General features: G+C 37.9%; 2 protein-coding genes across 4 annotated transcripts in view; one reads left to right on the top strand and one right to left on the bottom strand.

Annotated features, from left to right (window-relative positions):
* The first annotated feature begins 500 nt into the window (after positions 1–500).
* Positions 501–12,130, top strand: ZNF830 (zinc finger protein 830). The gene is made up of 10 exons (XM_062611000.1): positions 501–663; positions 762–861; positions 1,903–2,023; positions 2,493–2,526; positions 3,806–4,020; positions 4,375–4,465; positions 5,140–5,203; positions 8,133–8,213; positions 9,558–9,634; positions 11,478–12,130. Exons 1-10 carry the CDS (start codon positions 542–544, stop codon positions 11,659–11,661), a joined length of 1,089 nt encoding a protein of 362 aa, XP_062466984.1. The 5' UTR covers positions 501–541; the 3' UTR covers positions 11,662–12,130.
* Positions 8,219–13,023, bottom strand: part of LOC134159725 (poly(rC)-binding protein 3-like) — a 60,951-nt gene continuing 56,146 nt past the window's right edge. For all 3 annotated transcript variants that reach the window (XM_062610998.1, XM_062610992.1, XM_062610999.1), the window contains one exon: positions 8,219–9,129. In XM_062610998.1, coding sequence (XP_062466982.1) covers positions 9,065–9,129 — 65 coding nt within the window. In that variant the 3' untranslated portion in view covers positions 8,219–9,064. The remainder of the gene's footprint in view (positions 9,130–13,023) is intronic.

Here is a 13,023-nt window from a genome sequence, read left to right as displayed (position 1 = left end):
AATGTTACCGCGATTGCCAACAAGCTGAAACTTGAAGAAAAGCAGTTTTATTTTTGGTTTGGGATTTTCTGTTTTGGTTGGTTGGTTGGTTTTTGTTGCTTGGGCATTGGGTTTTTTGCTTTGAACGCTTTTCACAGTTGTATTGCTGCTATACAACGCAGAGTTTCTGGATCTGGGTGCATGGGATGTACTGGGGGTTCTCTGTATTCCTTTTTTACTTATTTTGGGTGGTTTTTCGGGCCATGTTTTAGAGAACTTATTCAGAGCCGTGGACAGCAGCTAGTTTACCGTGCCTGCCTAGTTCTGGCGGTGCTCCAAAGCCTTAACGACTGAAACCCGATCAAGGCGGAGAATCGAGCCGCTGCCGTGCGAGCTAAGCTCCTTTCCACTCCTCCTCTTCCTCCTCTTCTTCCTCCTCTTCGGGGGCGTGACCAGAAGCAGAAGCTCCGCCCCCAGCCGCAGCCCTGAGTCCCGCCCACAGGCGCGCGGAGCCTGCGCCGGGGGGGCGGTACCGTATCGTCACTCTAGGCGCCGGGAGAAGATGGCGGCGGCCGGGATGGGTCCGGGGCGGAAGCAGGTGCGGCAGGAGGAGCTGCGGCGCCTCATGCGCGAGAAGCAGCGGCAGAACGCGGGCAAGAAGCGGATCGAGTCGCCCTTCGCCAAATATCCTTCGCTGAGGGGGGTAGGAGGAAGGGGGAGGCCGGCGGGAGGGGCCGGGGTCCGCGTTGCAGCGCCCTGCTTCCCTTAACGGCGGCCGGCACGTACAACAGCCTGGGGCACCTGAGCTGCACGCTGTGCAACGCGCCCGTGAAGAGTGAGCTGCTGTGGCAGACACACGTCCTGGGCAAGCAGCACCGTGAGGTGAGCGGCTGCTGGCTTCCAGCCCGGGCTGGGCCGCCGTGCCGGTGACCCGCCGGCCCTGGCTGCGCGTTGGTCGGGGAGGGCGGGTTTCGGGTCAGAAGGGGGAAGGATGGGGAGGTTACACCGCCGTTACGGAGGGTCGGGGTTTGTTGCTTTTTGGGGTGTACGCTGATAGCAATTGGGCATCAGCCGGGAGGAAGCAGCGGAAAACATGCCCGATTGTTTTGTCTTGGTTTATTTTCTGACAACCTGCGAGCCGATGGAAAAGGCCAGCACTTGAGAGAGTCGTCCCGTGCGTTTCAAGGCGCGAACTCTTAAGATAAAGCCTGCTAGCGACAGCTTTTAACTGTCACTTGTCTGCAGCTGGAAAGGAAAGCTCCGTGGGTTGCTGTGTTACCTGCGGTCACGTTACAACTCACACGTGGTTAAGAAAATAGACCCTTTTTTTTTCCCTTCGTAATTTAGCAGTAAAGATAAAGAACTTGTAAAACAATTTCAGGAGTTTGGAACTTGGGTGCAATCTTAAATCTGACTTCAAAATAGTATTAAATTCTGCCACTGTTTCTTAGCGCAAACTGAGAGATTGCACTTAGCTTTGCAAATACTGAGGAAAAGGCCAGAAGTGAAGTGTTCCTAGTTGATGGCTTGAATTTTGAGTAGATCGTTGTGGCAAGGCACAGTGGCATGTCTTTAGTATTACTGCTGTGTTTTAGTTTTAAACCACTTAATATTCCAGGACTGTAGGGTAAGGTCAGCCTTCCTGCTTTCTCCTCCGGTTCCTTACAGCTGTAAATGTCACTGATCTTAGTCTTTCCATTCTCACTTGTACAGCCTTACGGTTGCCTACAGTGCAATTCCTCTGCCCTATGTTTAATCTTTCAGGAGGCTGACAGAAACGTTGGTCTGTTTTGGTATCTGTGATGTCTGTTTCAGTGATTTTGTTCTAGAAGGATATTAGCTCATTCTCGTAAACTATTCTAAAAGTGCTGTAATCCAGAAGTTCCTGCTAGGAAAGCTTTATAAATTTTGTATTTGTTACAGAGAGTTGCAGAATTAAAAGGCACAAAGCAAACAGCAGCTGGTTCAGCTGCTAGCACATCATCTTATCCTGTCAAGAGAAAAACTGTTGACACAGAAGATACAGAATTAAAAAGAGTAAAAGGTAAGGAGAGAAAAATACTTATCTACCCCTTGCAAGCATCCATCCATTTTACACCTTGAATGGTTTGGGTCAGTTTTAAAAGGGAAGAAGTGTGTCTTGCTCTTTCTCTGTCAGAAAATTGTACTTTTGGTAGTTTATTACCTAGTTTTCTTCTGGGTTATTGTGATAAATTAGGTTATGGAGCTGTGGGCTGCTCCAAACAGAATCATAAACAGTGTAAGTTAAACAGTTGAAGTGCTTGCCCAGAATTGGTGTTACTCTTTTTCAGTGGGATGAAGCCACTGGTTGCATGAACGTTAATACTAAAGGAAAGATTTGGGGTTTTTTCCCTTGGTCCTACTAAACACGTAAATATATGAAATCCATGAAAATATGCTTTTGCGAACTTGCTGCTGTAGTAGGAGTTTGTCTGAGGGGTATTTGTTTTAAAAGCATGGATTGTAAGAAGTGACTCTGGGTTGTTACACAGGTACAGACCAAAAGCCGCATACGTCTACATCCGGGTAAGTAGGTCTTACTACATGTGAGTTTTTTGTAACTGTACCAAGTGCTGCATTCTCACCCTGTTCTTCCTCATCTCTCCTTCTTAATCAAGGCTAAAGGTGCAGATAATCAGCAGATAGTTTGCGCATTTTCTAACATGGGTGTGTATTCCTGAACATGGCATCATCTTCCTCAGTGCAGATGAGAAAATCGTGGTATGAACTCTAGAGTCTCTGACAAAACAGGAATTCTTTTACTGTTACTGTCAGATTTCTAAGGATTAATAAATATGTGGTGGTATTATGGAGTTAGCTAGAATGAGAATAACTAGATTGTGGCATGCACTCTAATGCTAGCATGCTGCAAAAGAGATGGTACTTTGAAATTAAGAGAAATGTGTATTTAAAGGACAAAAAAAAATTCACAAAACCCAGTAACAAATATCATCATCGGATCTTTATTGATGTTTTTGTCACTTAAAATTCATGTAGAAGCATATCCTGCAGCTGAACTCTCACAACTATAGTACTGTATTTGATTTCAGGGAATTGGGTTAAGCATCTTACTGCCACTAGAGATTTGGACATCTTTTGTGGGGTTGGTAATGTCACACGAGGTCTGCAGGTCTCCTATACACTTCTTCACAGGATAAATATCTTGCATAGATACTATGTGCTGTTACCTTGTAGAAATAGTGTGTGTGCATAATTAACAGTTGAGAGGTTTGTTCATTATGAAACTGATCAGTATGGTTATTTTAAAATACAACCTTGAAAAATGTTTGGCTAAGCAAATCTGGGTTTTCTTATTGCTGAGCCTGTGTGGCTCTTCTGAGCAGCAGCAGGTACCCAAAATAAGTAGTTGTGTTATACATGAAGATTCATGGAGGTGTACGTGACATTAGTATGAGCTGTGAATTTTGTATTTAATGTGTTCACAGCTGGTACACTGATGCAGATAACTTTGGATGCAGAGATAAAATTACCTAAGCTGCCATTCTTCCAAATGCACTTTGTAATGGGATATTTTTGTCAGTGTTTCTGATACTGAATATTTAAATGCAGAAATGGAACTGAAACATGTTTTAGAATTAACCTGAGCTAGGTTAACTAGGGAACTTCACATGAAAACAACAATTATGTTCTGCCTTCAGGGGGTGGTTAGATAAGTAGCTGTGCAGTTCAGGGTATTGCACAGTATTTTAAAGGTCATATTGCTTACAGATTGAATAGGCTTCAGGTGCTGACTGTGACTGATTTTTGTGAAGTTTGAAATAGTCCTTTGTGTGTTCTTTGCTAGGCTACCAGCAGATTTTTTTGATGAAACAGAGCGAGACAGTGCAAGCAAACAGCTTTCAAAGACTCCAGGTCCTAGTTTATTGTCAGGAAATTACGATGACGATGATGATGGTGATGAAGAGGAGGAAAAAGATCAAGCAAGCACATCTTCTGTTATGCATAAAACAGAAATTCCACCTCCAACTCAAGAAGTAATAGCTAATGCACTGCCTGCAGGTAATGCTGACTGATATTCTAAGTGATTCAGTAAGGAGAAGCTGTGTTTTAACTGATTTTAAAGATGATGAACTGATGTTCATTTATTTTTCCTAATTATTGCTATTGGCTTGTTAGAGTGTGTAATACTGGAAGTAGAGAAAGGACATTCTTAGCTAGTTTGTTATTGTGTGGTGTTTTCTCGGCATGCTTATTGATTATAAGTTCTAATTGTTTGAGGCTGTCATATTGAAATATATCTAGCTGTTCTTCCCTTCAGTAAGGTATTAATTGAAATTCCTGTCCAGTCAGGATTTTATAAAGAAGCTTGAAAAGTTGTTCTTCTTGTTCATAGGCTTCTGTCCTTTCTTACAGACTTCTTTGACAGCAAAACTACAGCTGCTCCTATACTTTCCCATTCAGGATCCATACAGAAAGCAGAGATACAGGAGAAGGTAGTGGAAAGGTAAGCAGTCAAATGAAATATTGATAGATTTGGGAATTGTCACTATTATTCTTCAAGGAAATACAGACTGTGAGCACTTGGAAATATGTCATATTGTTAACTTGTGTTCAGAGTAGTGTGTATATATGTCAGCCTACAGCATCATTTCAGACAGGTATTTGGCATCCTAGGGGCACGATAAGAGATGAAGTAATGCCACATAGTGTCTGTTAGACATCTCTTATTTACAGATTTTAATATGTGGTACCTTGGAAGCTCAGTGTCAACCACTGCTTTCAACTGTTTAAAAAAAATAATTTCTTTGTTCTACAGTAATGGTTCAGTGCTCACTTGAGCACTTTTTTAGACAGTGGTTTAGGCTTTTAGAAGTAGAGACTGCTGTTAAAAGGTTTGGGTGCTCAGCACAATGGAAAGAATAGTGTAGGATTTAAGCTTAAGCTCTTGTTTTGACAGTGAGATTTAAACCTGTTTGTGCAGTTCCTTGCAAGTTGTTAGGTAGGACCAAACTGAAACAAGATTTGATGGTTGTAGGTAAAACTCGGGATGTAAGAAACTTGTTCAATTTCTAGGTGCATATATAAAAGATCATATATTTTATTCTTGACTATTTTTAACTCTACAGTAAAGCAGGTTGTACAGTATGAACTTGGAATAATAGTGATCAAACATTTCAGGAAAGAAAACACTGCTGAAGCTTTGCCAGAAGGTTTCTTTGATGATCCGGAAGTGGATGCAAAAGTAAGTGATCTGCTCCTTTTATGCTGCTGGGTTTATTTCTGCCAGTTGTAGTAATTTTCAGAGTAGTAAAGGATGCTTTTCCCGATAATTAGTAGTACCAGAACACAAGAAAATAACAGAACTATTTAGAGTAGAATAGACTATTTCATTTGGAATGATCATCTAGTCCAACGGCCTGACCACTTCAGGTCTGACAAAAAGTTGAAGCATATTATTAAGGGGATTGTCCAAATGCCTCTTAAACACTGACAGGCTTGGGGCATCGACCACTCTCTAGGAAGCCTGTTCCACTGTTTGACTGCCCTTTTAATAAAGAAATGCTTCCTGATGTCCAGTCTAAACTTCCCTTGGCACAGGTTTGAATGATTCATTCTGAACTAGAAAATATGAAAAGGGACAGAGGCAGGAAGGAAGAGCTTATTAAATAATTTTTGACTTAATGGCTATTTTTTATTTGTGGCTCTTAAAAGAAAAACAAGGAAATGTTATTTGTTAGTTAAAATGCTGGACTGAGATTTGCACAATCCATCTGTTACTTTAATTTCTTTGAGTCATCCCAGGAAAAGCATTTCAACTAATTTGTACCTACAGTTCTGCTTCAGAATTGAGGATATAAAAATAGTTCTGTAATCTCCTTTGAGAGATCATATTGAAAAGTGTTTTGAGTTACTATGTGACTGATACTAAACATCCTTTTAGAATGAAAATAGCTAGATTGTGACGTACACTGTAATCTCTTGTACTGACATACTATAGCAGTGAATTTTGTCTTCTCCCCTCTTGTCTTTTACCACTATGGGCTTTTTTGATGCTATGAAGAGAAATGTGGGCATTCAGTATGTTTCTCAGAACAGCCCCACTACTAAAAATCTTAACATTTTGATCAAAATCATTCATATATTACTTCAGCTTGCACAGTACCAAACAGTGAGCAAAATAAACACTGGTATTTGAAATACAAACTTTTTTTTGGGTTTCTTTGTAAGTATTTGCTGGCTTTCCTGCTTGCTTTATTAAAATACTAGTGTTGTAGGCTCACAGTCTTTATTTTCCTAGAGTATTCCATTTTTGTTCACACTGTCTGATGTGTATTTAAATTGGATTGCGAAGTTGAGCCATTATTTCTGATTTGGAGACATTCTAAATAATGCTTCTTAGTCCCACTGTCCCAGTGACAAGCTTAGGTGTCTCTTACTTGCTCTGGCAAGATTCTTTTGGCACCACTAAGGCCCACACATTGGCATATGTGAATAGCTTTGAATAACGACATTTTGAATATTGAAATATGTAGCTGAAAAAGCTACACTTTTTTGCATATGACTGATTGGATTGTTAGATTTTACAGATAGTTTGAATACCATGAATTAGGAAGCTTGTACAGGATGGGAATGCACAGCAGGCAAAGGAAAATCTGCTTATAGCTGTGAGGACACTGCTTTAGTGATCTTTGTTCTGGTTATCACCTCAGCTGATAAATTTACAAGTGGATACATAAGCTTTTCCTGGACTTGCTTGCAGGTGCTGCTCTTAATCATCCCTTTCTAAGTTTAGGTAGTATGCAGGGGAAGGAAAATGTTTGTGACATTGCTTATATTAAGATGGCTGCAGTGATTCTGTGTTAGAATCATACACAAAATAATTATTTTCAGAATTAACAGTGAGCACTTGGAAGGGAGATTGTGGGCATGAAAAATGTTGGTTCTTCACATGAGGGATTTATAAAGCCTATAAATTCTGGATTAGATAAATATTTCAAGGAAAAAAATAGTATCTTTAGTGTTTAAATTTATTGTAAGAAATACAAATAATTATGAATTACAAAAGACAACCACAATGCGTAATAACACAGTACATACACGTATGATAGAAATAATCACAAAACGGAAAAATGAAATGATGACTATTAATTCCCAGTTCTAGTTTGCTTGGAAGCCTCTAATTTATTCTATAAACTTAATTCATGCTACTGAATTTTGTATAATCATTCAGGAACAAAACATACCAAACTGTTGTCATGATGATGATCTATGTGTTACCAAAAGAGAGGAATGAATAAAAGAAAAAGAAAACTAATGCAAAAAAGTGGTGCCATGAATTATTCTGTTCAAACTGCTTTGTTCTCCTAGCTATAGGATTTCTACCCAGTCCAGAGCCAGGCATAATCTGTCATCTAATACACGTTTTATGCCACATCTTCCCAGTCTTGAATTGTGGAAGTTTTGGTTACATGGTCAGGTTATTTTATTTATTTGCTTGTACTAAAAGCACAATCTGGTTTTGATTACCTTAGTTGTAGATCTTAAACAAATTCTTACAGCTATTACTTCTTCAGTCATCTTGTATTAGTAATTTATCTACTACAAAAGAAAAAGCTTTGCATATCCTAAAAATTGGTATGTAGCTGTACTATTTCTTCTGTTAGCCCACAAAATCAGACTAGATTTCAAATACTGCCAGACTGTCTAACATCAGTCAGACTAGTGACTGAATCATTTTACATTTTATGTTGTGCCAAAGCCAAATAATTCACTGCTTTTTTTGGCTTGTGAGATGTCTACTAGATATACCTCAACAGGTAGCTTACAGAAGAATTTAAAAGTTATTGCCTGACATAGTGAAGTAACAGATCATCAAATTAATAGACTTTGTCACTTTTGTCACTCCAGACATTCCACACCATCCATTCTTAGTCAACGATTCTTTAATGCTGCAGTCAAAGATGTTAACTTTAATCCAGGAGTACAGTCAAATTTTTCCTTCAAAACCATTGTGTGACTGCACTCTTTTGTTCATATACATTACTTGAACTGAAGTATGTCGACCAGACTTTACTGAGAACATGGCACTATTTTTCCTGTTTCTCCAGGTGTTTTACAGTGCCCCAAAGGGTCACTAGATGTAAATTAATAAGCCCGTTTCATGTTCTTAGGTGCGAAAAGTTGATGCTCCAAAGGATCAGATGGACAAAGAATGGGATGAATTTCAAAAGGCAATGCGACAGGTCAACACAGTAAGTAATGGAATCTATTTTTATTGATTCTAAATACTATACACAATAAGGAAAACAACAGTTTCATGCAGCTCTGCAGAATGACTGACATCTGCATTTATCAGCTGTTGCAATGCAGTGTATGGTTAAATGCACTTTATAAATGAGCAAAGGATTTCTTCTGTTTTCTACTTACGGGAAATTAAGTTGAAAAAACTTTTGATCAGGACCCAGTCATCAGTATCTAGTTACATTTGTTAAATTGTGTTTAGATAAGATAGCATATAACTCAGATCAGTGTCCTGTATCCAAACAGGACATAACTGTGGGCTCTTTTTCAGATGTAAAATATTCATATTTTAACCTTGAAAAACAGAGAACAAAACACCACCCGTTTGTCTTTTTGAGAAAGGATCTATAAAGTGTAGGTAACCTGGGGTTTATGGTTCATTTTAATATACTGGAAAGGAACCCAAAACTTGGGTAAGTGACAAAAGATTTTGTGTGAGACACAAATCGGCCACAGATTTTCTGTACCTTTTTTTTGTTGTCTTTTTTACTGCTCAGCATTGCATGTAAAGTCTTCCCAGAGCAGTTTTTTATCTGCCCTTCTGTACAATATAAAACTGCCACTAAAGATATATCTGGTGTTCTCAATCTTCCTCTAGAGTATTTGCTGATTTTTTTAATTTTAATTGTAAATAACTGCTCATATGTCAACTGCTAAGAAAAGTGGTGCAAAAAACCTTACCATTGCTCATTTTAAAGCGGTCAGCACTATAAACAGAGCAAATGTTCATACAAAAGCAATGGTGGATACATTTTGCTAGCATTAGCCATTCAGATAATTCTTCAGCTTAGAAGGAATCTTCTCAGTTATGCGTGGACCATTGATTGCATAGCATCTCCCAGACATTCAGATTTGAGAAAGTATATGCTGAAAAAAATAACAGGTTAGAAACACTTTGGGATCTAGTGTGAATATTTAACCAATACTTCCAATAATCATGTGTAATCAAGTCCCGAGCATTGGGATTTAACTCCTGTTTCAACCTCAGATTTTGGATGCTTGCAGTTTTGTTTATGCGAGTTTCAAATCTTAGTGTATTGAAAAATTCAAAAGATTAACCCCAAAGCAGCCAAACCACTTCTAGTTTTAAGAAAAAACATTTCAATTTCAAATTAAACCAGATAAGTTTTTTTTCTGTAGTTGCCTCCACAGTCTTTTGTTAAGGTGGGAGTATACATGTAGGAGATTGACAGTGACTTGAGGTAGAGGGGAGAAGGGGAAGACACAGACATCTAAAAGAAACAACAGTGGAATTCAGGATGACGGTGAATTTTCTTAATGTTTTTCTGGTTTAGATTTCAGAAGCAATAGTGGCGGAAGAGGATGAGGAGGGACGACTAGATCGTCAGATTGAAGAAATTGACGAGCAGATGTAAGTAGATCAATTTTTCCTCAAACTTTCTGTTCTCCAGCAGCAATGGATCACTATGTGACTAGAGTGATAAAAACATTTTCACTTTTAATCTTCTGTGATGCTGCCTTTCATTAATTACTTAAATAGTCAAAGGACAAAGACTCCCTCAAATTGCAGAACGATACCTAATAAAAAAATTAATTTTGTTGCAAAGTTACATAATGATTTGCACAGAGAGTGCACCCTGGAATCACTGACAGTACAGCAAGCAGGTGTAGGCAAATAAAGTAATAGCAGGCAAATTCTTTGAACAAACTCTCCCCCTCACCCGTGTAAAATACTATAATTTGTATTTCTCTCTGAATTCTGACTGATGTAGAATTTATGTGAATACTTTTAAAAACCAATTGCACTGCAATTAAAATTTTGATAGGTTTGTTTCGACCATCCATTTGCTGTACCGAAAATGTGCTGTTCTGTGAAAACTCCATGTTTCTAATGGAAGTTTACTTACTTAAAAGATTTTGTTGAATGATGCACTTCATTACAAGAAGTGTTTGTTGTTTGTTTTTTTTTTTGTTGAAATGGGAGGCGTAGGGGTGGGATAAGCATGAATTTAAACTCGCAGTAACTGAAATACAGCTTAGTGGAACAGATTGTTACTATCATCATGTAGTTTGGCATGTTGATCAACAGTGATTATGGCAGTGGTAGTGATTGAAAAGATGAATTCTGATTTTAATGAACTTGCAACAAAAAGAAGACACTAAAAATTAAAGCAACACTTAAACCATCTGGATGGATTTACATGCTACAGCTAATCAGCATATAATAACAATACCGTTGGGTTCAAACTGAACTTTTAGTAGTATAGGAATGTCTTTTAACAGTGTTCATGGGGGAGGGCTTGAGCTAACCCTGGCTGTCTTTGAGCATTCCCAGCATTATTCCCAGTAGTTTAGGATGTTATTGTATGTAGAACCAAATTCAGAAATCTCTAGAGAATTTCAAGTTTGTTACCATAATTATTTTTCCTCAAAGTTCCAAATAGATTTTTAGAGACTCTTTTGTTTTCTGAGTGTATTTAAATGCAGGCTATTCTGAATTAAATTAAAAATGAAATTCAGTGACATTTATGTTTTCCTTCAGCTGTGAGTGCCTGTCAGTAATTGTATTGTAGATATGCAAGGGAGCACAGCATCCAGATAATAATCTTGTTGACTCTTCCTACCAAATAGTAATGAAAAGAGGCAAAGATGTATTTAAAAAAGCTACTACTACTTGGTATTTTTAATAAAAAACCTTATTAAAGTGGTTAGAATACTTGTTAGAAAACATATTTCAAGACAGAACTTTTTTAAGTAAATGAAAACTGAAAGTTGTGGATTGCATTTACTTAAAATGTTCTGTTACAAAACACCATAAGCAGATCAAGAATCTGAATACTTGTGCTGCTTTATTATTTCAGAGATGCTACCACTAAGTTACCAGAATTGATAGCAAATTGGTATCTTCCCTTTCTACTATACATGAGAACCAGAGGTGGAGCAAAGAATGGTGTCTTTCCTTGTGTGGAAGTGGATGTTGGTTCTGTGCTTTTTCAAAAACGATTTGTGATGGCATTGCAGTTGTTAAATATTTGGATTAAATCTCTTTGCTAGAGAATTTACCACACCTCTCCTCTCCTTTGGTCTGTTTCCACTTGATTAAAACAGAGATGATGCAGTAGCACATTGAAAGCTTATTTTTCAATTGATGGAAAGCTGTGGAGCTTTTTTTATCCAAGTTAGAGGAGCACTATAGAAAGTGTAATTAACATGGAAAGGCCACAAGTGTTAATAGATGGTTTACTTTTCAACAGTGAATGTTATCGCCGTGTTGAGCTTTTGCGTAACCGCCAGGATCTGATGAAGGAGAAATTAAAGGAGGCCATGAGATTAAAAGCAACACAAGAGAAAGAGGATGAGGCTATTGGTAGCGAAGACGAAGAAGAGTTGCAGGATTTGCTGTCTCAAGACTGGCGGGTGAAAGGGGCTTTGTTGTAGCATTTCTGCAACATGATTGATATTATTTTCATCTGTGATGGTATTACCATTGTTAGAAGTGAGATGCTTTTGTTAAATATTTAAGTAAAGAGGATTGTGAGATGATAAACAGCCAAGTGTATTAAAAAGAAAACATCTTTGTAGATCTCCAGTGGTATAGTACTTGCTGTAAAAACTGTATATTGCAAATGTTTTACGATATAGAATGCACCTTTCCTATTTAAATTACTGGTTCCCTTCCAGAGGTATTTTAATGGGATTAATAAGTAACTGAAGAATCGTAAGGTTTTGAAAGCATTAGGTATATCTAGTAATTTTGTACAGAAGGACTTGCAATAGTGTATGTAGTTTTCCCAGGTTGGGGGCTTAGAGAAAGGAAATTATTATGCATTTATGTTATCTTAAAATTTTAAGTGCTCTTCTGTCCATTGCCCCAGCTCCCAATAAAACACATAAATATTTTTCAGGATCTGTTACAGTTTCTCTGTTTGTTTAAGGACCAAGCTCAGAAACATTGAGCTACAGCTTCTCCACAGTATATATTCTAATGTGCCATAGGCAGTGATGTATATTTTTCCTTATAGAGTCTTGTTTTGTTCAGTGTAGCCATAGTGCAGCATACCTGACATTTCTTGAACCAGAGGAATGAAAACCCATGGTGATATATTTGCATAACTAAATGAAAGGGCAACAAAATGCCAGAAGGGAAGGTGCTGCACTGGAAACTAATAAGGTAAAATTTATGTAGCTCTAAATACTGGAAATTTTCTTAAGATGTTATCTTAGGCAAGGGGAGCATCTAAAAATGATTTCTGTTCTGATAAACACAGATGATGTAAAATCAAGAACCAAAAAACTTGAGAGACTGGGAGATAGAAAGTAACTACCTTGAGCTTCGGTAAGTGTCTTTTTTTTTAATGATGCATATTTTTTACTTTTGCAAATCTTGAAATATTTCAACTTTGCTGAAATTTTGAAAAAAAAATAGGAGAAACATGGTTTGATTTTTATCAAAAAGTAGAGTGAAGATGCAGCTTAACATTTTTTTCTGTTTAAGATTCTAGTTTTAAAATGAGTGAGGTTTTAAAGGGAGAAAACAAGCTTTCTTCTTATGACAGCATTCTAGATACTTGTCTCAAAGATGTTTATTAACCAAGCAGATAAATAGGAAAGGAACTGAGCATTAAAACAGGTCAGGTAGTTTAGTTCAGTATTTCTTTAGAGATCTCTAGTGGCAAGAAGCTAAAGGCAGTGAGTTTAGTTATAGTGCAGGGAGCTCATGCATTAAAATTCAAACCAGTACAGCCCATTGTTTTAATAATTAGGAATAGATGGCAGGAGTAAATACCAGATCACTCATCA

This window comes from Pezoporus occidentalis, unplaced genomic scaffold, assembly GCF_034315485.1.
Source record: "Pezoporus occidentalis ecotype Australia unplaced genomic scaffold, CSIRO_AGI_Poc_V1 ctg15, whole genome shotgun sequence".
NCBI lineage: Eukaryota > Metazoa > Chordata > Aves > Psittaciformes > Psittacidae > Pezoporus > Pezoporus occidentalis.
Note: the sequence above shows the minus strand (reverse complement) of the source record. Positions and strands in the feature narration are given on the sequence as shown.

Excerpts from the sequence above, each read along its gene's own strand:
- ZNF830 (XM_062611000.1), top strand. The coding sequence starts at position 542 with ATGGCGGCGGCCGGGATGGGTCCGGGGCGGAAGCAGGTGCGGCAGGAG. Across the intron at positions 862-1,902 it reads TGGGCAAGCAGCACCGTGAG|AGAGTTGCAGAATTAAAAGG; the intron begins GTGAGCGGCTGC and ends TATTTGTTACAG. Across the intron at positions 9,635-11,477 it reads GAAGAAATTGACGAGCAGAT|TGAATGTTATCGCCGTGTTG; the intron begins GTAAGTAGATCA and ends ACTTTTCAACAG.